Here is a 26,780-nt window from a genome sequence, read left to right on the forward strand (position 1 = left end):
CAAGGCAGTCATCATCATCCTCATCTGCTTCAGCTGAACTGGGAAAACATGTGGTGAATGCCTTCTTCATATTTGGTGCATTGTCACAAATTATATGATCAATCTTTTGTTTGATTTTATACTGATCACATATTTGTTCAAATTCTTCACAAATTCTCTCTCCCGTATGTGACCCCTTGAAGCGGTTGCAAGCTAGTAGATGAGATTTCAAAGTTATAGCATCTGCTGCAGTGTTCATCCAATGAGCGGTGACACCAAGGTAGCCTCTCATTCTTCTGTCTGACCATATGTCCACAGTGACAGACAGATTTTCAACTGTGGCCATTTCACTTATTAGTTTTGATTGTCTCTCAGACACCACAGTGTCAAGTCTTGAGGTGATGGTTCTGCGGCTCACTGCAGTATATTTTGGGTCCATAATGGAGAGAAAGTGAATGAAGTGCTTGTTGTCAGTGATAGACAGGGGCATGTTGCAATTAATGATCAGATCAGATATTATTGCTTCTGTAATGGCTTTTTGTCGAGGATGGTTGACTGGATATGTAGTAGTCTGGGGCACAATGAACTGTGACATGGATGGCTGCTGTAGATCGCTACAGTGTATCTTGGATTTGAGATATTCATCATATCTGCATGGATAAAAAAAAAAACAATCAGGGAAAACTGTAAACATTAACATTAACTGTTAACATTAAAACAAATTTATTTTCGTATGCAAAACATTCTTTACATTTTTTAAAATACTGTAATTTAAGGAAAATCAAAATATAAATTAATTTAAGTGATGATCATTTACTGATGTATTCACGTAAAGTTTGGTTCCAGCATTCACACATTATCATATGTTTACACAGAAGTGTTAATACTTGTAAGTTACTGATAGAACGAAAAACTTAAGCATGTATAAGGACTAATAATCTTATAAACTAATTATTGTGACTGAAAAACTGCCTAATATGTAATTGCGCTGAAATTATTCTTGTCTGTATGACCAAAAAAAAAAAAAAAGAAAAAGAAACTTGTAGGTGCTAGTGATCACATCGGCGCCTCCATGTTAGCCTGACATGCAATATGGTATCAGCGCAATGCTTTTTAGTTTTCACACGCAGTCCACTAACACTTGAAAATGAGCACATGTAATACAGACATTATAGCCTACATTTAATATATGGAGCGTCCCGCTCATTTAAAGATGACTATCAAAATCAAAATTCACGCTACGTCACTGTTATATATAGCCAAAGACCCCAAATAACTATTCCAAATAACATCTATTTACGAAACGTATCATAATGATAATGGTCACATTTCTAATAAGAAAAAAACATAATATGCATCAAGGCCAAATTATACCAAACATAAAAGATTAATTAATTACATTATCGTTATAGATCTTAGTGACACTGACAAGAAGGAGATGACTTTCTTACCTTTCCTTGTGGTTCTTGAAATGTCGAATGAAATTTGACGTCGTGGTTGTCGTGTCGGATATTTTTGCGTTGCATATTTTGCATCTGGCAAATCTTTTTTTATTGGCACGGTCCAGTTCAAATTCCTTATAGCCAAACAAGACTATTTGTGGAGCTCGACTAACATTACCGTCTTCCATGTTTGGCGCGGTTTGAATTGTGCAGCGTTAAAGGCACAGACGCTGATTAGTGGTGCTGACATCACAATAAGTATATCTATTTTTTTTAGTAATTTTATTGCTGTTTGTTTATTATAAGTTCAAGTCATTGTCGAGTCTTCCACTTCAAGTCAAGTCAAGTCTCAAGTAACTTGTTCTCAAGTCAAAGTCAAGTCAAGTCATTTTCATACTTTAATCAAGCAAGTCGCAAGTCCTGAAAATTGTGACTCGAGTCAGACTCGAGTCAAGTCATGTGACTCGAGTCCCCCACCTCTGTAATTTTGCAACAAATAAACATATAAATAAATAAAATAATAAATGTGTTTACGTTTTCTCATATGCACTTTTAACAGACTAAACTCAAACTACAGTGTTAATTTCATGCAACGTCGGATACTGGTTATGAATTTTTAGTTCAATAGCTATCTGAAGTTAATTATGAATGTTTAGTTCAATAACGTTTTGAGTTATCCCATATAAATAATGTAACATTTCAACAGTTATTAATAAATTGGGTACAGATCATCTTTTATCACTTTTTTTGTTGTTGTTGCCATTTGCATTGCATATATTTAGAATTTTTAATCAAATTCTGTTCATCTGAATACTTTTTAATCTAATCAAAGTTTAATGAAAACTCAATCAAGATATTAAAGATCATCACTGCTTTTGGTTAATAACACATTTAAATAATGTATGCTATTCTGAACATAGCCTATGATTGTATATTTGCATGTGTGTTTGTGAGAGAAAATAAATTAAAGAATAAATAAATGTATAATATACAAACATAAGGAAAGCGTTTGTGTGAGCAGACACAATCTTTTGAGATGATCCCTAAGTCTATTCAGATTCAACAAACCCACTTGTCAATCTTATATTTGCATGAAAGAAAAGGGTAGTCATTTGTAAAAGGTCATGTGCTATTTTACATGTTATATAATGATTTTATTTTCGTAGATTATATGTTATTTGTGTATTTGAAGTCTGTAAATGTGCAAACTGATCTGACAATGTAAGTAATGGTGCGAAAAGATGCAGACTGTATGAATGAACCTTGAACTGCATTGAAGAATGGTTTCATGTTATGCTTTCAACGTGTAAACATGCAGTAAGTCATTTTTTCATCCTACAAGAATGTTTAGATTATGAATTCTCCATTCTGCTCTTTCCGGAAATCTTACTGCAGCATGGAAGACATCTTTCAACATATGTTTGAACTTTGCTGACAGCTTCTTTCTTTCCTGTCTTGTTTAAAATATTTATTACATATCCAGCTCTGGAAAGCAGCACCAGTTCACATATAATGCCTGGACAACAGCTGGGAATATAAGCATCTTTAGCACAAACCAAAGGTTAAATGTAACAAAATTGAGCTGCTAGATTTTTCCTCCATGGTCAAAACTGCTGAATCAGTCACAAATACATTTCTAGAGGTCTAATAATATTCCCTAAGAGCAAATATAAAGCAAATATGAGTCTCAATGGAACTATAAACATTAGCCACCCATATTTTATCACTGGACAAGCTAGTATAAATAAAGGCAAGGCAATTATGTTGTTAAATTGATCGAAAAAGCACAGCATTTTAGAACCGGATGAGCATCATTAATATTACATCAGATTTACTTTAATGCATTTGACAGATGATTTTATCCAGAGCAAATCTAAATGCATCAATTGCATTCAAGTTATACATTATTTTATCAGTTCATGCATTCCCTAGGAATCAAACCCATGACCTTTAATGCACAGTATTTATTTTAATCTGATGTTATTGTTCACTATAAGGCCATTTTAAGGCGCATTTACACTTCAGTACAACTCAATTCTCTTGATTCTTCCCGGCAATCACATAATGTTCCTCTGATGTTCTCATTTGGTAATTATTATGAAAACCAAATAAGAACATCCTGGGAAACTTAGGGCAACCTTTTTTAAAATCTACAGGGAATTTTGTATTTACAGTATGTAAAGAAAACTTTGGTGGCTGACTAATAGAGAAACATTTGGAACATTCTGGGAACCTAAAACTAACATTCTCAAAATGTTCTGGGAATCAAAAAATGTTTCCCTTTCAGTGAGTCACTCTCAACGTCATGTCGGTAATGACTGACAAATTGAGTTCCCGATTTGACGTCATTACTGATGTGACGTCTCCGTTCCCTTCTTCAGAGAATGAAAGTTACATACGTAACTGGATTGTGGTCCAGACCAAAAAAGATGATGATACAATTAGTCCTGTTTAACTTTGCATTCACACTGTCATTTTAACACCAAACGTAAAGAAACAAAACAAAAGGCCATATATTTGAAAAAAAAAAAAAAAAATCCACAAAGACAATTCAGCTTCTTCATATTTTAATTGTCACATTTGGCATGGGTTCTTAATAATCATCTCTATTGTTCTGTGTAATGCACAAGGTCGTTCATGAGAAGATGGCCAGCATTTAGATAAATGAACATTCCAATTGTCCTAAGTGCATTTTTATGTCAAGAATCTAATTAGAGCATTTCAACAGCCAGCATTTCCTTTTTTGAAGCCAAAAATAGAGGGCATTATTAATTCACAGGAAATGGGGCAGCCTGGGGGAGGGACAGGCACGCGGATTTTACTCCAGGCCTTTATAGAATGCTATTGTTCAGTCTGGTCCCATGCAGGGAAAGCCAAGCCCATAAATTGGAATGATGTCATTCCCTTTTTTTTCCACACTTGAGATGACAGAATAGCCCTTGGCCTGTCCATGACAGTTTGTTTGGGGTGGGCTAGAAAGTTAAGTCACGTTATTGCTCATAGTGAGAGTGTCTAACAAATGCCTAGCTCAAAGTCTTAATCATCAGAGCATAATTCATCACTGAACGTTGGTGCAGATACTGTACTTCAATTTATGCAGTACTGTATGACTTCTACTTTCCTTAGTGATTGCGCTAATTATTTGCGGTCGGTGGATGATAAAAAATTTGGACGGACTTACACTGAAGGAGGGAACAGAAATAAGCAGTTAGAAACTACCTAGAAATGCCTTAGCAATGGACAAGAACATGCTAGCAACTGTATAGCAATATGCTAAAACCACACTGAAAAAAATGGCTTTAAAACTATTTTTACTTAGAAATTACTTGTAAACGTTCACAAATAATTACAAAACAACATAAAGTAACACATTTTTTTTAAAGGTCCCATGACATGGATTATTTCCTTTTCTTTAAATGCTTTTTAATGTTTCCTTAGGTGTACTTATATTGTTAGTATGGTTTTTACATTTAAAATTTAGAAATAAAAAGCATTTTTATATCCTGATAATAGCCCTCTGGCTTGAATGCTCTGTTTGAAGGGGCGTGTCTGGTGTGAGACTCCGAGTAAACGACAACTGTTGTGATTGGCTGACATCTTTGCATTTGAAATGCGTTTTACATGTGGAACCCTCTCAAATACTACAGCTGTCGAGATTAACGAATCGTGGATTTGTTGATTATATAATTATTTTTTCGATCTTTTCCCATCACATGAAAGGCTGCAATGATGAGCTGAGTAGACAGAGTCTGTTTATCGCGTGAATGCAGTGATCTCGTCATTATTGCAACACTTTTTCTCTCACAAAATGCTTTCACCACAACTAACAGCAAACACATGAATACAGTAAGAGCTCCGTTGTGCAGCATAACAGCGTCATTCATTGTAACGGCAGTTTGGGCAAGTGTGCAGATATATGTAAAAACGATGTGTGACAGCTCCGAAAAAAAGGAGCGTTCTTTGATCGCTCTCTGTAGTTAAATCACAATTTAAATAACAGATTTGTTTCATGCTACTAAGAGAAACAACGTGAAGTTGATCGTTTAGTCACTGGCTTGATTCACTGATGTATAAACAGTATTAAACGATTTAGAAAGAAAGTCTGTGTGAACTTGAATGATTAACTACAAATCAGAAATCACTGATCACAGATCAGGCATTAATGAACACTGTTACTCACTGTTTGTGGCGGTGCTGTCGAATCCATATCATAAAAGTCTGTTTGTAACGCCTGTGCTGACATTGCGACTGAATTATATGTAAATATTTGGGCGGGCAAAGCAGAGAAAGGGGAGGTAACATTTCTCTTTACAACGTCACAAAGAGGAGATTCCAGATCAGCCCGTTTGAGCTTCCGTTTTCTCAAAGGCAGAGAAAGATAGCAAAATCTCGATTTGCACCGATTAAAATTTTTAGAAACTTGGGGACCACATACATGCTAGGGGAACTCATATTAATGTTAAAAAACCTCAGAAAGTGAAATTTTCATGTCATGGGACCTTTAAGACAAACAAATTCTTGTAAAACGCAGTAATCTTTACAACTTTTGTAATTTACAACAAATTTGCTTAGAATGTAAAAAAAAAAAAAAAAATACAAATCTAGGTTTATTACAAGACAGATTATGATTACAGATTACAAAACTGATTAATTTTTCCAAACTATTTGTTATTTATTTTTTGGCACACTTAAAATGTACAAATTTTTTAACAGACGCTTTTATCCAAAGCGACTTACAGATGAGGACAGTGGAAGCAATCAAAAACAACAAAAAGAGCAAAAAATAAAAATAAAATTAACTTTAAAAGCAAAACTGCATAAAGTTCCAGAATTAATTGTTTTCTTGATTTAAGCATACATCTAACATATTTTTATGGGAAATGCATGTATACATCAAATCTGTTAAAGGGTAAATTTTATATCATAGCTAAATCCATAAGCAATCATCCAGAGATTCACCCATGCAACAATAAAAAAGATAAGATCATTTACTAATTCTGATTAAAATATAGTCATATAGTCAAATATTCTCAAAAACATTTCTCATTATTACAGTTTACATTGCCGAGTGACTCCATTGCGTTGTCTTTTTTTTAACTACAGTTTTTGACCATTTCCCTTTAATTTAGTGAGGATAGTTTGAGAAGAGATGTGAAGCGTCAGTATAAGAGAGAAGGGAGCACCTCAAGCCGAGACTCGAAACTCTGCGGCTCCAACATGGTGTTATCATTTGGTTTCAACCAAAACCTTCCTGTCACTAAACAGCACATAGTTTCTCTATTTCAGCACTACTGAAACACTGATTTTGGGCCTCGGGACACCAGCAGTGATAGGATCAGTGCCTTTGAGATCATGAGGACACCAGATCACATGTGTCTGTATCTGCTCTCAGCCTCCAGCTGTGTCTCGCATGTAAAACCGTCTCTGCTCTGTTACGGTAGTTAAAATCAGAGCGCTTTCAAATCCAGCAAGACTTCCCATTCTCCTGTCTCTCTTCCCCATAGCTTTCTCTCCCACTTTCACAGATCAAAGCTGGATTTTTTTTCTTTTTTGGTGGCTGTTAAGTCAGCAATCTAAACTAGAAATGAAGGCAGGCAGAGAAAAAAAATTTGATTTACAGGAAAAATTCCATCTTTTCAGTTAAAGTTGTTCCATTATTTTTGCACGCATTTTTATAAAGAATTCTATAAAGAACCACCTTAATGGAGCTTGATCTACAAGACCATCCAGAATAATGGAAATTACCATTATTGCTTATGTCTTCCACCTGGGCATGATAGATGGATAGATAGATGAGCAGCTGTGCGGTCGCTGTGTCCTGTCAGCTCAGATTTTGGCTGTTCTTCTCTTATCTCAGGCACTGGTGCTGCAGCAGTGTGGATTGGTTGATTTGCTGTGAGAGATGTGAGTCTCAGGAAGGTTGACCTACTTTTGATCCCAGCACTTCCCAGTGCTCTCTCTTTCTCCAGATGGAAGAAGCAAACGTCCACTGAACACATGCACACTGTATGTAACCGTATCATTCCTGACTGCAGGTGCTACGACCCAGAGCCACTGGAGGGATTCAGCCACTTTCCAGCCAAAAGTATATCATGCATGTTCTCTCTCTCTCTCTCTCTCTCTCTCTAACTATGTCTGTCTCTGATCCATTATTCATCCTCAATGTGTTTGCATTTTTTCAGTACATACTCTGGCCTTTTCTTGTGGGAAGTGTTTTAGTCTCTGCAGTCTGATTCTAGTTTTCTGTTCCATGCGATTCACATTGTTCCCTCCAGAAACACAAACTGCAAACAATTCATCATCTGAGTGAATCAACAGATACACAGACAAACATTCAAAACTGATTACCGGGAAATAACTCAGTCTTTAGCAGCAACAGGCTACTAAATTACTTTAGCTCACATAAAATAGATCCAGCAGCTCTGTCAGCAGAACACATGAGACAATGACAGACCCATATGCCAGCATCTTAAAATTAGTCTCAAGCGCATTTTTAAATGCCAAGTTATAAAAGTAAAAAAAAAAAAAAAAAACAGCAGATTTTTTAGACCATTTGGGAGCAATTAAACATTAATGGGTCTGAAAAACTGAAGTACAAACATATTACAAATTTGAATAAAACGAGACATATTGTTTAAACAGTATATATATATATATATATATATATATATATATACACATACACACACACAGACACAGTGGGGACATCCCATAGGCGTAATGGTTTTTAGTAGAACCGTATATTCTATCGCCCTTCACCAACCCTACACCTAACCCTAAACCTCACAGGAAACTTTGTGCATTTTTACTTTCTCAAAAAAACTCATTATGTATGATTTATAAGTGTTTTGAAAAATGGGGACATGGGTTAAGTCCTCATAAGTCACCCTCTCCTACCTGTGTCATACCCATGTCATTGTACAGAGTTGTGTCCTGATACGTCACAAAAACATGCCCACAGACACACACACAGACACACAGACACACAGACACACACACACACACCGTATATTCTTCCCCGTACAAAAGCACCATGAAACTACAATGGTGTTGGTGGTTGCCAAGGCAGTTTTTTTGTATAATTTAAAATGTTGTAATCTGAAATTTTATGCAGTGGAGAAAATAAAAGCAACAAAAAAGAAGCTGAACCAACACAAATGCCTCCAAGGCAGGGGTAGCTGCATCTTGGAGTAATGGGTGTGAAGAAAGGTTTCACGAAAGCTGCCTGTTCTGCATAAGGAAGCAATAAATCCAACATAATCCTATAAAACCAAATTCCATTCTTTCAAAGTAAAAACTGCATTAATGATATAAAGATGATTATTATTATTATTATCATTAAATACTTTTGAAAGTACCTTTGTGACTTCTGCATGGAGCGGGTTAGTGACGTCATCACCACCACAAGTTTAGGTCTTAGTCTATCATCAAAATAAATTATCAAAAAACAAATTACAATTATTTTTTAAGGATACAAATTTCTCTTAATACTACAAAAGTGACCGGACACCTGAAATTTAACTTTTTTCTTCTTCAGTAAAATCAATCTAATATATCTTTGTTAAAAAATATTATTATATTTTATTTTTTTATTTTGCATTTTGAGATAATCTCATGGTACTAATTAAAATGTATGCAATAATTATGATACATTTTTCTAATTAAAAATAGTAAAAAAAAAAAAAATTCAAAATATTTTTTTTTTTTACAATTATTTTTCAATTAATGCAGTATTTCAGATTCAAACAGAGACTAGGCCTTTAAAATTAAAATTTTGAAGGCAGAATATCACCTCTTGATTTGAGCAAGAAAAAAAACCCCTGTAATTTCATGGTGTAACCACTAGATTCCTGTATAGGACTCTAAAGAGTGGCTTGTGAATTCCCTAGCTGTTTTTATACATAATTGTTTACTTTTATTAGGTTGTGGATTTAAATGTGTATTAAGGCATTCTCAAAGACTACTTTTTGTCAAGGTTTATATTTTTTGTTGTTTTAAATCTTGATTTGAAATGTAGTTTTTTTGCTTTATTATTACTACATTCAAACCTGAACACAGGTATGGATGAAAGATGAAAATCAGATGAAAGCAGAGTTTCAGCTCCGCCCACAAGTGCGAATGAAATATTGAAGCCATAAACCGAAATGATCAAAACGTACACGGGCCAACTGTCTTGTCCATGTTCTCTCACTTGAATCCTCTTCTTGAGATTTGAGTCTGTGACCTTCTGCAAGCCCCGCCTTGTTCACGCAGTGATTGACATGGCGCGAGGGGGCGGACACGTGATCGGCTCGGAATGCCTTTTCAATGTGCACATTGAATTTTGCTACATTCATTGCGGGACACTGAATGAAAATGCAATCGTAAGTGTCTTGACTGTGAGTGTAAATGCAATTAAGAAAAATAACATTTAAATTATGATTTTGCCACAGTTTTTGCTTGAACGTGTTAGACATATCTAATCATTTCTGTAATACATTTTCATTTTAATTTTGCAACTTATAAAGCATTAAAATTAGTATTCATTTTACATATTAAAACTGGTGTATGAAATGGCAAATGAAAATTATGTAATTTAATTTTCATTTTGCACCAAACGTTGCACAAATGTATTGGAAAATGTAAATGTAAATACAGAAATGCATTGTCATTTTACATATTGCATTGTCATTTTGCATATTACATTCCAAATTGAATAATGCTACCCATATGCTTCCATACACAGGAAGTAGTTTATTACACAAAACATTACAATTCTATAACAGTGTAACCAAAATGAACAGGAATGCTTTATCAGAGCTTAATTCTTCTGGGTCTGAGCTGATTTTCACTTCTTATTTCAGTTTTCTGACTCATTATGGCTATAAGGTTACAGCCACACCAATTCATTTGAGTATGCATAATTCTGTATGTGTGTGTCTGGGAGTGTGTGTAAGTAAGTGTGTGTGAGTGGATGTATCAGTTTTGCACTCTTGATGTTTTAGGGTGTAACCCCTTCCTTGCTGTCCACTTTTTTACTCCATTGTAGTCAAATTATTGATTTTATTTTACATAGTTGAAGTGTTACGGTCACACCAGTTCATACAGTAGGTGTGTGTGTGTAAAAGTGTGTGTGTCCGCGTGTGTGTGAGTTGATTTTGCACTCTAGATGTTTTACAGTTTCACCCCTTCATTGCTGTGCAATTTTTTCTGCATTGTGGGGGATTTGTAGATTGTACACATAAAAAAAATCTGTATTTTAAAAAAAAATATTTTAACAAGTTTTGCACCATTCTGGTGAAGCTACAATATGTTTTACAAATAATTCTACTTGTAAAATTCTCCGGTCAGTAATTATGGAAGACAGCACAAGGGAGCAGCACAAAAAGTTGAATGAAAGAACATTTTGAATACATGTGATTTGGTTTAGGATCGACACATGTAGTTCTGTAAACTCAATAAGACAAGCAATTTGTTATAGCTACTAGTGTTTGTGTGGAATCTTACAAGCATGTTGACCCTCTACATGCCAGTCAAACAGCATCTGATCTCACATGGTTTCCAGAAACTCCTACACTTCTCTTGAGCAGGTGGTGAAGGCGGGAAACACCATCTGCTACTATTTATAGGTCAGATTTACAACCTTAGAATCAATCGACTCTCCTATCAAACATACTACTCTCCCTCATCAAGCATTTAGATGAGAGATCACATGTAGGGCAGGATGCTATGGAAGATGACTGCTCACTTTCAGTTTCATTTGAATTTCCTGTGATTCAACAGTTTTACCATCCTCACAATTTTTATGTGGCCTTAAGATGCTTCAGTTGCTGAAAAAGGCCAGTGGATTTGCCCAGAGGACAAGGAGCAAGGTCAAAGCACATATCCTTACAGGACATTACAGATGAATGTATCAAAGATCATCAGCGTGTTACCTGCAGTTCAGTGCAAACATCCTGTCTAAACATTTTGTGCGTGTAGCATGGCTTTGTAAAGCTGTTTATCACTAAAAAAATGTAATCAAGACTTACAAATCTCAAGAAAATTATGTTTGCTTTAAGATTTAAGGATGTATTCTATTGGAAAGTAAGTGTTGTATTTATCTTTTCATAAATAATTGTAATCAAGTTCAAATGCATTATAATAAATTGCAGATTCCTTGTAACGTCTGAAATCGGTGGTTTGTCTTGTTTTAATATAAAACACAGTTTCTAAATATAAATAAATAAATAGCATTATAATGTATTATACTGTAACTGTGTGATTACAATTATACATTATTATATTTATGCACCAGTGCATTATGAGGTGCATTTTGAGGCAAAATTAATGCATTGATATACTTTTATAATGTATTATATATAAAGGCTTCATGTAAAGTGTAGTCAAAAGATCATGTACATGAATGCAATGCAATGAAACTTTTGTGTAAAAGCATCCAAATATATCTTTATTACAGATCAGTGGTTATAACCCGCTATGCGCCACCTAGTGTCCAAATGCCAAATCCATCAAGTGTAAAATTATGGGACGTTGACCATGTACATACAGTAGGACAACACCGAAACCTTTTTGGAGGTTTTAGACACAGATTAAGATCAGCAAATCTGATTCTACACAAGAGGAACAAAACCACAGCAGAAGCAATGCGACCAGATAAAAGTGAGTAACGACTGCTGTACTCCCATCATACAAGTGCACTTTTACTCTCCATCAGCGCACTGTACGACCACCCTTCAGTTCCAGGGGTGACTCATTTCAACACAGCCACCCTAAACCCTAGACACTACAGTACACTCAGTGGAACATGTAATGCATCGTTTCCACGTGCCAACATGTCTGGCCCCTCAAAACACCGTGGGAGGCTGCACTTTCTGGATTTCCTGTTCAGTCTTTTCATAACTCTGCGTAAAACCACATTTCTCAGAATAAGTTTCCACCACTGACAGAGCAACATCTAGCTCTCATTAGACTTGAAAATAACGCGCTTTTTACATTAAATCGACTTCTTCATCAAGTACTGTAAGTACATCTCAAAGTTATGTTTGTTTGTGTGTGTGTGTGTGGCATATGCTTCCATTTCCCTTTTTTTTCTAATTTAATAATTTTCTTAAATTATAAATCCGCATAAAACGTTAAATTGAGAAATAAACATGCATTTGACTCAATCGACAGCACTCGCTGATTAACGTTACCTCAAAATGTTAATTATTATTATATTGTAAGTGCTGCACTTACAATGAATGGATCAACCCATAAACGATAAATACTCACGGTTTTGGAAGTGTATCCAGTAAAGGTAAACGATATTCGTGTTAGCATGATTTTACAAATCCACTGCTATGAAGAAAAGACAGCTTACCTGTAAAAGTTACAGCTAACTTAACGACTTTGTTGCCATGACAACGCAGCGTCTAAAACGAGGGTAAAAATAACTGAATTACTACGCCGAATAAATAATACATACGTTTTAACAGAGGAAATAATGTAAGTGCTTTTAGAATATTATAAGCTTCACATTTCTTATTTTATATTATTCAAATATACACCCAATTCACGATATTCCGGTTGCATAAACTGCTTAGACTAGTCTTAAAAAGGTAGTCATGTAATTATTATTATTATTTTATTTTTTTAAGTTACAGAAATATATTCTGGTCTAATTTGAATAAAAAAGTAAAACTGACTGTTTAGCTACCTTTTGGTTTACTGCTAGTTGGTCAAACATAGTGGCTGTGTGTATGCAACTGGCCCCTTAACGCATTTTTCAAGACAATGAAGGACGATTCGATATTTATTTTAATGACTTTAAGCAACAAATGCTGTCAGCTGAACTAGTACTGAAACTGGCATCACTGGAACAGTCATAGACTAAACCTGTTTACATGATAAGCACCTGGTGCAAGAACTTGTTCACTTGTTGACATGATTTAAAAGATAAAATGTCAATAATATTTTCTTTCCACAGTGGAAACTCACTGACTTTCACCTCTACCCTGATGGGGAACCGAAAAGCACAGTAATAACCAAAATAATGAACAATGCATGTGTTACAATTCTAGAAAGACTTGGGAGCTGATGCGAGCAAATCTCTAAAATCTTTAAGAACATATTTACTGAACAGCATCATGGAAAACACAACCATATTGTACACAGATTTCCAGCGCTACCTCTTCACACCCATCTACAGCCTGGTCTTGTTTTTTGGATTGATTGGAAATCTCGGAGCTTTGTATTACTTCATCTTTAAAATCAAACAGAAGTCTCCTTCAAACATATATATCATTAACCTAGCGGTGGCCGACACGCTTTTCTTGTTCGCCTTGCCATTTCGTATCCACTACCACCTCAATGACAGCAACTGGATATTTGGCGATGCCATGTGTCGCATCACTGGCACGATCTTCTTCGCCAACATCTACATCAGTATCAGCTTCATGACCTGCATCTGCGTGGACCGCTACATCGCCACCCTCCACCCTCACACCTACCTGCAGCTTCGCAACACCAATCTCACAGCTCTGGTGAGCACCGCTGTGTGGTTGGTCTCCGGGTCGGCCGTGTTGGCTTTCATGTTAACATGCCCATTATCAAGCAAAGGGAACATGTGCTTTGAAGGCTTCACTAAAGAGGAGTGGAGTGACCTGGCCCCGTACAGCATATGCAGTCTCATTTTTGGCTCCCTTCTGCCCTCTGTGGTCATCCTGGTGTGCTACCCCATTGTCGCCCGTCGAATCGCCCGGATCAACAACTCCACCGCCCGCGGGGCACGGCGGATCATCTACGCCATCCTGGTCATCACAATTCTGTGTTTTCTGCCTTATCATGTCGTGCATCTAGCGTACCTCTTGTCACGCTTGAGAGACATCAAAGAGGATGGTGGGATTTACTTCCTCCGTAGGGTGACCATGGCTCTGGTCAGTCTAAACAGCCTCCTGGACCCGCTGTTGTACTACTTTGCTACGGGTCACTACAAATGGAGGCTCAAAAGACTGAGGCTGAAGAAGAAAAAGGGTGTTTATTCAATTTCCAAAGGCTTTTGATGGCTTTGTTTCAGCTGAACTATTTCAGTTAAAACGAGTAAAAGAAAGGCAAGACAGCACATAAAATTCATCTTTAATGCCAAATCTGCAGTACAGAAGTATGGACTCCAATGTGGCTTGAAGTTTTTTTTCTCATATAATTGTACTACTAGTGCAAAATCAAATGAGAATGACTGTAATTACTACATAACAGCAAACTTTTGTAATGATCTTGGGTCTGAATTTTACTGTCTTTTCAGTGGTTCATGCAATTTTTTTGTGTTTTAATTTTGCTTCTCATTTCTTATCAATTAATTATTGCATATATTAGTAGATGTCAGTGTCATCCCTGCATTTTGTTTGAAATTCTGAATACTGACCACTTTTTTTATGTTGAACTTTTATCTAAAGCTAAGAAATAAATATATTTTCACAAACGACATCAATTTTTACAAAAAAAAAAAAAATCTTTATTGTTATTTTTTTAACCAAAGACAAACATCAAGTGTCACCACAGTCACGAAGGCAGACCTTTCTTCAGCAACGTAGACAAGAAACTGCCCAATTCTTCATCCTGAGGGAGACAAAATCATTTTAAAACATAATGAGAAACAGGTTAAAATATTACATTTCAAAACCTAAAATCTAATAAGTTTATTTTTTAGGTTGCATTTATTGAATTCAGTAAAACCATTAATACTGCTAAATATCGTTACAGTTCATAATAACAGCTATTTTAATATATTCTATATTATTCATTAATTAAAATGTCATTTATTTCTCTGATGTCAAAGCTGAATTTTCAGCAGCCATCACTCCAGTCTTCAGTCACATGATCTTCAGAAATCACACTCATTTCCTGATTTGCTGCTCAAGAAAAAGTTCTTCATATTATCAATGATGAAAACTTTAATTTTTTCAGTATTCTTTAAAAGAACAAAAACTTTAAAAACATTTTTTGATCAATTCATTGCATCCTTGCTGAATAAAATGAAACTAGTAATAAAAAAAAGGGTCTAAATGAGTACAAGCTCTGAGCGTGTCTTGGTGTGGTCAGAGACATTTCTATAAGATGCACTATTAGACAAAAGTAAAGTGAACCACGCTAGACTGACACCACAAAATCACTTTCTCTCACACATTTGTTGCCCTTCCAATTGCAATCCAATTGTGCCGCATGTGACCTTGGACCACAAAACTAGTCATAAGGGTCATTTTTTGATGAAGAAATAAAATAAATAAGCTTTCCATTGATGTATGGTTTATTATGATCGGACAATATTTGTCTGAGATACAACTATTTGAAAATCTGGAATCTGAGAGTGCAAAAAATAATCTAGATACTGAGGAAAACACCTTTGAAGTTGTCCAAATGAATTCTTAGCAATGCATATTACGAATCAAAAATTTAGTTTGATATATTTATAGTAGAAAATTTACAAAATATCTTCATGGAACATGATTTAACTTAATGTCAGAATGATTTTTGGCATAAAAGAAAAATCTATAATTTTGTCCCATCCAATACATTTTTTGGGCTATTACTACAAATATACACTAGCGACCTAAGACTGGTTTTGCGGTCCAGGGTGTGAAGAATGTGATTTTATGGTAATATGTCTGTTTTGTCAGTTGGTGATACCACTTTGTTTGGAAACATAAGTGCAAAAAGTTTCCCTTGTGGGCTGTGATGTACTGTGAATTCCACTAGACCAACAACGGGGCAAAAAACAAGTGAAATTTTCCACATACACAAACCCAAAACAGAAACTAAAATATTCAAGCGGTTTAAAAACTGAACACAATATAATCCAGATTAAATGAAGAAGAATTAATTCATCACATGTTTGTTCACCTGATAGCTCCATGAGAGCAGAACGACTTTGAGGTTGGGCTCCTCGGCTGAGGACGTCACTTTAATAACGATGGATTCTACGATGACTGTGCCGTCTGGGACGTGCTGGATGCTGTAACTTTTCAATACACTGTAAGAGAGAACAAAAAACAGACTTGACTTGTAATGAAACCCTTATGAATGCATGAACCACATACCTTATATTTGCCCATATGGACTGGCATTTACACCGTGGCTTGAGAGGTAGAAGTGTATTCACTGAGGGGCGAATGTTTGGGGGAAATGACTCACCTACTGAGTGAGTCATTTCTCAAGTCTGAGGCTGTTTTGTCAATGTTTTTCATTTAAAAAAATGGATTGTTTATCAGACATCTTCGTAGTTCACTTCAATCTGTCAACATAAAATCTGATGGATGGATGCACACAAAGTTTTTTTTCGTTTTTTTAAGTTTACCCTGACTTTCCATAAAGCTATAATTTGCTGTGGTGTTTTGAGCCTCGTTTCCATGAATCTTTGCTCTTTCATTTTCAAGTCACATCACAAATGACTGATATCCTCTGAAGAAAAAAGTGCTTAAGATAGCTTACCTAACCTCTAAGTGTTAAATCAGAGTATAACACATCCCACATGCTCTGTGGGTTTTGTTTTGAATAGTTTAGTTAAACTTGTTACATGAAGGTGAGGGGGGATGATTAACTGGTTTGATTCAACAATAGAACAGTATGTGTGTGTGTGTGTGTGTGTGTGTGTGGTATAGTTGGCTGACCTCTTGAGGTGTGTGTAGATGCGGCCGAGTGTATCGGTGTCGCTGTGGGGGTCGTGGAGCTGCACACGGCAGGTGAAGCGCAGCTGGTGTTCACTGAGGCCCAGCTCTTTGAGAGCCTGTTCTGGAGAAACCAGCCGCAGACTCTACACAGACACACATATTCAGAAAACAACGGCTGAAAACTTATATTAGTCAAACAAATGATGAAATCCAACCTAAAGGGCCACGATGACTTACATTGTCCTTCATTATTAACGTCCCATGCATGGTGCGAGGTCTTTTAGCATCAGGCAACGGACCTGCGAGAAAGTTTCATATTATATTATTTATTCAGATATGGCATTACATTGATGATAAACATTATAAAAATACAAAAAAATTGAAATTGTAGTAGTAGTAGTAATGTGACACTTCTAATTTAATAAAAGCGCTTGCATTAATGCTTCAGTTAACACTTGTTATATTTAGTTTAGTTATACACTTGTATGTTTAAATCATTTTTTTTTACAGTCCCTTTAGGTATTTAGCATTTATGACAACATAATGTCATGGCAACAAAGTAAAACTATATATCATTTTACTCAGGAAACGTTAGTAAGTTGTTAACGTGTATATTATTTTGACACTATGTGGCTATACAATCTAAACAGTGAGTATTTTAATGTTTACAGATCTGCCTCATTCCCTTCATCTGATAGTTCCTCAGATTTTTAAGGAGAAAGAAGAGAAGTCATTTTTCTAGTAATCCACATTATGCCAGAAATATTGTCGTTTGACCTTAACTTGAACCCAGCAAATTCCTTTAAGCCAATGGGATCCAGAAAATACAAACTCAATCTAAAAGAGGAAAAGCAGAAGTTGCAAGACCAATATAGCCACGTGACAAATGATGGCTTTTCTGTAAACAGGTCATGTAAAGCAGTCAGTGGTGTGTGTGTCAATCAACACCTCCGAGAGCCATCTCTCTCTTCAGCAGGTTGAGCGAGATGTCCACGGGGACACTGGGGTTCGTCACTACGGTCGTCGTCTCTCCGTTGGCCGGCATATAGCAGCTGATACCTGCATGAGGTGAAACATCAGCACAGGGAGAACATCTAACAAACACCGTAAAGTACACCATTAAAGTGATCATATTCCTCAAACCTGTATTGTATTTTTTACCCTCTAAAGTTCCCAAGAGTAAATCACAGAACTGGAATTTAGCAACAGCAAAGCTGTACGCTGTACAGTCCAAAGTTTTATTGTATTTTGAGAAGCTGTAGACTTACTAAACTCTTGCTCGATCTTGTCTTTGAGGAACTCCATTTTCTTGGCCTCTCCGTGCACCAGCAGCATGTTTCTAGGTTCTGCCATGCGGATCAACTGCATGATGCCTTTGGCGTCAGCGTGAGCGCTGAAGGACATGTACTCCACCTGTAGCTTCACTTCCAACTAAACACACACAAACCATATACACTGTTGGCTATGTGTGGAATTACAATTGTGAAATATTACTACAATTTTAAATACAATTTTTTCCACTTGAATATATTTTAAAAAGTGATTCTAATAATAAAGATCACTATTTTCAATTATTATTAAAACATTTTAAAATAAAAAACAGTTCTTTTAATTAGCAAACTTTTCACAGTATTCCTGTTTTCATTGTATATTTAATGCATTAAAACATTAAATAAATACATTTAATTAAAAGTTACAATTTCAATTTTTTTACTATTATTGTAGGATATAAATTCAGACATGAATTCTAGAGGTTTGACATAAGAATTAATCTCCGGTGCGGTTAAAGTTAAAAAAATAAAATAAAAATAAAAAATTCTAGTGAAGCTTAATAGAAATCGTTGTTTGCAGTAACAATAATTACCGTTGCTCTTCCCTCCATCTCCAGTTTTTTCTGTCCATTCAAGATCTTGTGTCCCACAGTGCCTTGCACACAGTACCCTGGCATGATCAGCTAAGAAATAAATATATTAAACTCAATAAATAAGTAAACAACTAGGAGTCAGTATGCACTTTGAATGAGTTGCAGTGTTAACTAAGTAAGTCTCAGTAACACAATCTCTCGTTTCATAAGAAGTCTTACCATGTTCTTTTCATTGCCGGCCCATTTCTTGAATATCTGTAAAGACTGGCCAGCGTGCAACATCCCAGGGGTGGCAAACACGACCTGATGGAACAGATGTCAAAGCCTCTGCTTATACATGATACCATGCACTTGTTTGAGTCCCTTCTCAATCCATCAGTTCTTGTTGAATGCCTTAACGGCAGAAATGGCTTCAAACTTCAATTAGTTCTAACTAGGAATCAGAGTCATTCGCAAAAAGAATCAGCTCTTCGAATCAGAAGCCTTGAGAATCAAGATTCAAACAACTCTGTAAACCTTTAGATTCTGATCACCAAAAAGATCCACTACTTATTCTGTGATAGATGTAACATCCTATTAGTGGAAAATAATTTTAAATATACACATTTTAGACTAACAAATTATTAAATTATTATTTTTTTTAAATGAAAATTAGAAAAAAATAAGGGTTTAAAGAAACAAGATTAAAAAAATGCCATGTTTGATATTCTAAAAGGCTTCAACTTGTATTACTTAATAATCATCATCCCCATAATCATTGTGCATAAATTAATAGTAATAATTATAATAACACTGATAATTTTACAAAAAAAAAAAAAAAAAACATGAATAGTATATCAATTATCCAGTTTAACATTTTCATTAATATTAATATTCTATGGTTTCTACAAGTGTTATCTAATAATAAAAAAAACAAATATTTTGCATAATAATAAGAATAATTTAACAATGAAACAATCTATGAAAATCTCCATATAGCCTTGCAGATTATATCAGAAATAAGATTTAAATTTCCATTAATATTATTTTTGAATACTATTTAATATTCTAGAAGGGTACTTTCTACATATATCATTTAATAATAAAAATATATATAAATACTGAACTAATAATAAAAGAAATATCTCTGTGGACTAGCTGAGTATATCAAATATAAATTACCGTATTTTCCGGACTATAAGTCACACTTTTTTTCATAGTTTGGCTGGTCCTGCGACTTATAGTCATGTGTGACTTATTTATCAAAATTAATTTGACATGAACCAAGAGAAAACATTACCGTCTCCAGCCGCGAGAGGGCACTCTAAGCTGCTCAGTGCTCCTGTAGCCTAAACTGAACATACACAGCGCCTCCTCGCGGCTGTAGTCGGTAATGTTTTCTCTTGGTTCTTGGTTCTAAATAAATGGGACTTATAGTCCAGTGCGATTTATGTTTTTTTTTCCTCGTCATGACGTATTTTTGGACTGATGCGACTTATACTTAGGTGTGACTTATAGTACAAAAAATACGGTATACATATTTCTTCATAGTGGTCTTACCATTGGTCCAGGGTTATCAGCATATGAGCGATCAAAGGCTTTAATGTGCTTGAACTCAAACATGTTTCTTTGTACAAAGGTCTTGCGGATCTTCTGATTGGTCCAGGTGATGAAGAGCTTGTAGTAGTGATTGGCTTTCTCCGTCAACCCGGTGGAGAAGTAAATGGGGGCTTTCAGATTCATTCTCTCCCTGTTAAAACAAAGAGCCAGCAATTACACACCATTCTGTGCTAATATAGAGGTTAGGAGTGTCGTAACAGAATTTGTGATGTCAAACATATTAACAAAGGTAAGAATGAACAGGTGAGCAGCAGCAACAATCCTAGGCCAGTGAACAACTGTACAAGCTCACCAGAAAGTTTCCAACAGAATACAGAGTTCCTGTGCTCTTCCCAGAGCAAACACTGGAATCAAGACCTACAACACAGACACAAAGATGAACAGAACATGCACATCCAAACGCCAGCTGAATTCTACATCTATGAATGCACCCTAATTACCTTCCCTCCTCTCTCTACTGTTTCATGAACCTTCTTCAGGAAATCTCTCTCCCTGCAGCGTTTGGAGTCTCTGATCGTGGTGGCGTACGTGGACTCTGATATCAGAATATCTGGTCGGCATTTGTCAATCCATGCAGCTCTGAGTAAATAAAGTCAGAAAATTTAAACCTGACTCAATTCAACCTAAATGAATCTAACCTGAAACGTACATAAAATGTGTGACCAAAACAGGAGATTTAACTCACCCCAAATGTCTGTCTGGTGTCATGTTGTAATCACCCTACACAAATAGATTTAGATGTAATTTGCAAATTACGTCAACAACCGGAACAACATAAAATCGGAGTATGTGATGAGCGACGTGACACTAACTGTATAGACGACAGACTCCAAGCCGACTTTGATTTGGAACATCGCGGCTCCCAGGACATGACCTGCATAGTACGCTTTGATCTCCAGCTCTTCGTCTACCTATAATAATAATAATAAATAAATAAAAAAATAATAATAATAATTAGCAACATTAACACATTAATTTGATGCTTTTGAAGTTTTGTTTAGTTTAAACATTCTGAATGGGGAAAATTTACAACATCAAAAATAATTCAAATATTTTAAAATATTCTACATTTAAACAAAAAATTACTACATTTAAAAAGTAATTATCTTATCACAATAAAGAAAATTTGGATTAAAAGAAAGAGGATTTCAACATTTTATGTAAAAGGTTTCTACATGTGTAATTTAATAATAATAATAACTGAACAATACAAAATCCTTGAATAGTATATCAAATATCAGATTTAAAGAAATAAGATTTATATTAATATTAAAATATTAATTAATATTCTAAAAGTATCTACCTGTATAGATTAACAATAAATAACAAAAGATAATAATAAGAATTTATAATTTGAAATCTTGTAAGGTAGTTTAAAAAAAAGTAGACACAATTCTAAAAAAAAAAAAAAAAACATTTAGCAACAAAAACGTTTATTTGATGCTTACATACTGTTGTAATGTGAACCTTTTCAATAAGGAAAATGTAAAACAAAATTCTTAAGTCATTAAGAACTTAATGATTACTAAAATTAATTATATATATATATATATATATATATATAGAGTACATGGTGGTCATAAAGGGATGGACATAAAACAATGCTCAGGTAGGCCGTGGCATTTAAACGATTCCCAATTGGCACTAAGGGGCCTAAAGTGTTCCAAGAAAACATCCCCCACACCATTACACCACCACCAGCAGTCTGCACAGTGGTAACAAGGCATGATGGATCCATGTTCTCATTCGGTTTACGCCAAATTCTGACTCTACCATCTGAATGTCTCAACAGAAATCGAGACTCATCAGACCAGGCAACATTTTTCCATTCTTCAACTGTCCAATTTTGGTGAGCTCATGCAAATTGTAGCCTCTTTCTCCTATTTGTAGAGGAGATGAGTGGTACCCGGTGGGGTCTTCTGCTGTTGTAGCCCATCCTCCTCAAGGTTGTGCGTGTTGTGGCTTCACAAATGCTTTGCTGCATACCTCGGTTGTAACAAGTGGTTATTTCAGTCAAAGTTGCTCTTCTATCAGCTTGAATCAGTCGGCCCATTCTCCTCTGACCTCTAGCATCAAACAAGGCATTTTCGCCCACAGGACTGCCGCATAATGGATGTTTTACCCTTTTCACACCATTCTTTGTAAACCCTAGAAATGGTTGTGCATGAAAATCCCAGTAACGAGCAGATTGTGAAATACTCAGACCGGCCCGTCTGGCACCAACAACCATGCCACACTCAAAATTGCTTAAATCACCTTTCTTTCCCATTCTGACATTCAGTTTGGAGTTCAGGAGATTGTCTTGACCAGGACCACACCCCTAAATGCACTGAAGCAACTGCCATGTGATTGGTTGATTAGATAATTGCATTAATGAGAAATTGAACAGGTGTTCCTAATAATCCTTTAGGTGAGTGGATTTATATATATATATATATATATATATATATATATATATATAAAACAATGAATAAAATGAATTGATTTCAAATTCCCAGACAATGACCTTTTTTACCTGAACTGTTTGGTGGAGGTTGAGTGGCACAACTTTCTTCATGCAGTCTTTGATCATCTGTGAAGTGAAGAAGTTGGTTTCTCCCTTTTTGTCTACGGTGATCTTTCTGAAGTCCTCCAGAAGGATGGGGCAGATGGCTTTGGTGGGGTGGGTCATGTAGATGGGCCCGTCGTAACCCACCATCTCGCTCATGTAGGGAAGAGCACCGCAGTGATCCAGATGGAAATGACTGAGAAGAACATAAAGAAGGGGAAAATCACAATGGAGAAGGGAAAAACATACACGACAGTCACATTACACATCAAATATACACTAACCTTATAATGACACAGTCCAGGAACTCAGTGAGGCGACCGTTTTGTGTAACGTAACTAAAATCTGGGAAACGTCTCTGAAATCACAGATAGTTAAGCATACAAGTGAAATTGTACATTACATAATCATACTCAAAATACATACAAGTGAACATAGCATGAACCGTTGTAACGCACATCATCGTTGTAGCCCATGTGCATCCCGCAGTCAAGCATAATGTTTTTGCCTCCGATGGAGACCAAAATACAGCTGCGGCCAACATCCTGACCAGCCCCTGCAAAACAACAGATTCACACATTTAAAAGGACATTTACCATTTATAATAATTTTTATTCCTGTGGCTCAGTGGTAGAGCATTGCGTTAGCGGCACAAGGTTGTGGGTTCGATTCCCAGGGAACACATGTTAGGTAAAAACTGTTAGCCTGAATGCACTGCAAGTCGCTTTGGATAAAAGTGTCTGCTAAATGCATAAATCTTATATCATAAATGTATATATAACATTAAATTATTTACATTATACACGTCAAATAATGTTATATATTACGTTGAATTACGAACCTATAGGCATACACAAATTAAAATTAAACATACATTTTATTTTATTTTTTCATTTATTATTATTTATTTATTTTTTCATTTTTTAAAATAAAAAAGTTAACTCATCTGCTAATATCGTTGATTCCTACACAATATTGTCGGATTTGTTATGCATCATATATTTGCTAATGCCTCATTTATGAACTTTTCAAATACGTTTTAACAATAAAATTAAGCAAACCTCTTACCTAAAGGCGTAACTTTGATATCAGGCATCTTGGCAGCTTTGAAATTAACGTTTTATGTTTACAGGAGACTGACGGTCAAACTCTAACTGTAAATTAGCCGGATATGAACACTTGATGAGTGCATGTCGGTCAGCTTGCACACTAGCCAGGGATGTAGACCAACTGTAAAGAATGTAAACGTGATTAAATAGTAGATTAATCAGAAACAGGTTAGCACGGGAGCTAAACAACGCACAGAAGAAGAGAGTAGAAAATCAATAAGGCCTAGATGTGGGCGTGGCTTAGTGGCCGATACGTTGTCTATCGTTTCTAAATAATAATTTTCTTATTTAAACTCGTCACTGTGTGTTTTCATTTTATGGCTGTTAAAGCCCTTTATTACTTTTATTCAGGTATAAATTACTAAGAAGGCTGTTAGTAAAGCGGACTAAAAACAGCCATGTCACGTGGTCGCTGTTACTTTTCAGAGCGCTGTTTAATGTGGACCAATCATAATCGTTTGTGATTTCTGGACAATAATTTTTTTAAATCGTTTTAACTCAGATTTCAGGGGCGTGATTAGATTCCATTGTCAGGTAAAAATTTGTGGAGTTAATTTATTAAAAAGATTATATCTTTTCAGTTTATAACTGTCTCCAAGAAAGCAAATAGTTTCCAGATATTTGAATTTGGCTCAATGGAAATTTCGACTTTCTGAGCCCTCGAGCGCCCCCGCCTGGAAGAGTACTTTGTAATGACGTCTATGGTAATGACGCATTTGTATGTCATGTGACATGAAAAACATGATTTGATTGGTCTAATGTTGCTTACGTTGCTTACAGAACAGGAAAATCCTGGAAGAGAGGATTTACTGTCTATGGGATCGACAGAAGGGCGAAGAATTTACAGTGATAAGATCCCAATGAAGAACATATAAGACTTTTATTTAAATTTAATAAATAGGAGGATTTTTCTTGCTCTGTCGACTGTGTCGAATTAGAGATAAAAGACATGGCAGATACATTCAGTCTTCAAAGGGTTTTGGAAAAATTCAGATCAAGTCTGAGTGAGGAAAAGGAAGTTTACATTAAATACTATATAGCAGGATGGCAAGAGCTGGTCGCGTGAGTACGAGTTTTACTACTGTTTTACATTAAGATCTTATCTTATATTTAGTTTTACAATAATTACAGGACCTGAACAATTAATGGAAATGTATATTGTTCATTAAAAAGTTTCTAATGTTCATCTTGTTAATACAAATAGCTGTCAAATTAATGAAATAATTCATTGGTCAAAAAAATCAATAAATAAACTGTTGGAATGCCATTTGAATATAAAGACAACAAGCAATTTAAATAAATGTAATAATTAAAATCCCTCTTTTTTCCCCCTATCAGCTTCATGAACAGTTTGGGGAACGTGTTTTCCTTCATCTCCAAGGATGTGGTCAGCAAAATCCAGATCCTAGAGAACTTCCTTTCAGGAGAAAACAGATCCCATTATGTCACCATCCAGTCCATGGTGAAGTATGAGCTGGAAAATGACCTGGTGGACCTCACCAAAAGAGGCAGCCACCCAGAATCCGGCTGCCGCACTCTTCTGAGGCTCCATCGGGCTCTACGCTGGCTGGAGCTGTTCCTTGAGAGTCTGAGAACCAGCAGCGAGTACAGCAAGACCTCCGTTATGTGTTCTGATGCCTATAACGAGTCTCTTGCTCAGCACCACCCCTGGCTCATCCGGAAAGCTGTCGGCGTGGCGTTCTGTGCCCTGCCGGGCCGTGACACATTCTTTGATGTGATGAATGCGGGTGATCACACGCAGGTGGTTGCTTTGTTGGGAGAGTCTTTGCCTCTCATCGCTGAAGTGTACCAGATCACAGAAGACTTATATGCGAAAAACAACCTCCTGGAGTTACCTTAGAGGGAGGACTGATATATATTTTACTCTTTACACTAATTAATACACTACATAGTCCTTGTGGCACATACTCACTTATTTACTACAAACATCGACTTGATTGAATGTCTGTCTGTTTAAAAAGCGAAGGGACATGCAATATGCAGATTTAATGCACATTTTAAGCATGGTTCTGCTCATTTAAGCTATCAACTACAAGTGAGCATTAAATGCTGGATGTATTTTAATATATTTTAGCTTAGGGAACAATATAAAGCCATTTAAAAGCACAAGATGAGCATGAAATGTATTTAAATTAGAATTTAAATTTGAATTGCTGTATGTTTGAATATATTGGTCTTTTTTTCCTTGAGTGTTAAATCTTTTATTGGAAATCCTTTTACTTGAATTCCTGTCGGATGTGTGATGTACATCTGTAGCTTTGCTGAAACTACCAAGGGGGAAATTTAGTTGTAAGTGTATAAATGAATAATATGTAATGCAATAATTAAATATAATGTTCTGAGAAATCTATGTGTGTCATTGTTATTATCATATTTAAAATGAAATGAATACTTAACATTGGTTTTCATGCTTTGCCTTAGGATAATGACATTTACTTCTTTCAATATTTAACATTTATTTACAGTTTGACAAACAGCACACTTCTTAGAAAGTAATAAAACATTAGTTATGCTCAGTGCATATTGCTAGTTATTATCCTCTCAATTACAACATGCCTCATCCAAAGTGACTTTTTTGGGCCTTAAATTTCTTTA

At 35.6% G+C, this 26,780-nt stretch overlaps 3 protein-coding genes across 3 annotated transcripts; 2 read left to right on the forward strand and 1 right to left on the reverse strand.

Moving 5' to 3' along the window:
* Positions 1-12,845: 12,845 nt before the first annotated feature.
* Positions 12,846-14,637, forward strand: LOC132129302 (lysophosphatidic acid receptor 4). The gene is made up of 2 exons (XM_059540845.1): positions 12,846-12,887; positions 13,369-14,637. Exon 2 carries the CDS (start codon positions 13,529-13,531, stop codon positions 14,441-14,443), a length of 915 nt encoding a protein of 304 aa, XP_059396828.1. The 5' UTR covers positions 12,846-12,887; positions 13,369-13,528; the 3' UTR covers positions 14,444-14,637.
* Positions 14,638-14,876: 239 nt separating this feature from the next.
* On the reverse strand, positions 14,877-24,373 carry LOC132129288 (integrator complex subunit 11). The gene is made up of 17 exons (XM_059540820.1): positions 24,124-24,373; positions 23,514-23,611; positions 23,340-23,413; positions 23,023-23,251; positions 21,320-21,418; positions 21,193-21,227; positions 20,948-21,086; positions 20,800-20,864; positions 20,448-20,637; positions 19,128-19,211; positions 18,909-18,998; positions 18,313-18,475; positions 17,993-18,103; positions 17,282-17,343; positions 17,045-17,187; positions 16,278-16,407; positions 14,877-14,996 (listed from the first exon to the last, which is right to left on the reverse strand). Exons 1-17 carry the CDS (start codon positions 24,149-24,151, stop codon positions 14,940-14,942), a joined length of 1,797 nt encoding a protein of 598 aa, XP_059396803.1. The 5' UTR covers positions 24,152-24,373; the 3' UTR covers positions 14,877-14,939.
* A 713-nt stretch (positions 24,374-25,086) lies between these two features.
* Positions 25,087-26,531, forward strand: LOC132129051 (ceramide-1-phosphate transfer protein-like). Its single transcript, XM_059540472.1, has 2 exons — positions 25,087-25,226; positions 25,503-26,531. Exons 1-2 carry the CDS (start codon positions 25,114-25,116, stop codon positions 26,023-26,025), a joined length of 636 nt encoding a protein of 211 aa, XP_059396455.1. The 5' UTR covers positions 25,087-25,113; the 3' UTR covers positions 26,026-26,531.
* Positions 26,532-26,780: the final 249 nt, after the last annotated feature.

This window comes from Carassius carassius, chromosome 46 (assembly GCF_963082965.1).
Source record: "Carassius carassius chromosome 46, fCarCar2.1, whole genome shotgun sequence".
NCBI classification, from domain to species: Eukaryota; Metazoa; Chordata; class Actinopteri; order Cypriniformes; family Cyprinidae; genus Carassius; species Carassius carassius.

Excerpts from the sequence above, each read along its gene's own strand:
- LOC132129302 (XM_059540845.1), top strand. The coding sequence starts at position 13,529 with ATGGAAAACACAACCATATTGTACACAGATTTCCAGCGCTACCTCTTC.
- LOC132129288 (XM_059540820.1), bottom strand. The coding sequence starts at position 24,151 with ATGCCTGATATCAAAGTTACGCCTTTAG. Across the intron at positions 18,999-19,127 it reads CCGGCAATGAAAAGAACATG|CTGATCATGCCAGGGTACTG; the intron begins GTAAGACTTCTT and ends TTTATTTCTTAG. Across the intron at positions 17,188-17,281 it reads CGTTAATAATGAAGGACAAT|AGTCTGCGGCTGGTTTCTCC; the intron begins GTAAGTCATCGT and ends GTGTCTGTGTAG.
- LOC132129051 (XM_059540472.1), top strand. The coding sequence starts at position 25,114 with ATGGCAGATACATTCAGTCTTCAAAGGGTTTTGGAAAAATTCAGATCA. Across the intron at positions 25,227-25,502 it reads GGATGGCAAGAGCTGGTCGC|CTTCATGAACAGTTTGGGGA; the intron begins GTGAGTACGAGT and ends TCCCCCTATCAG.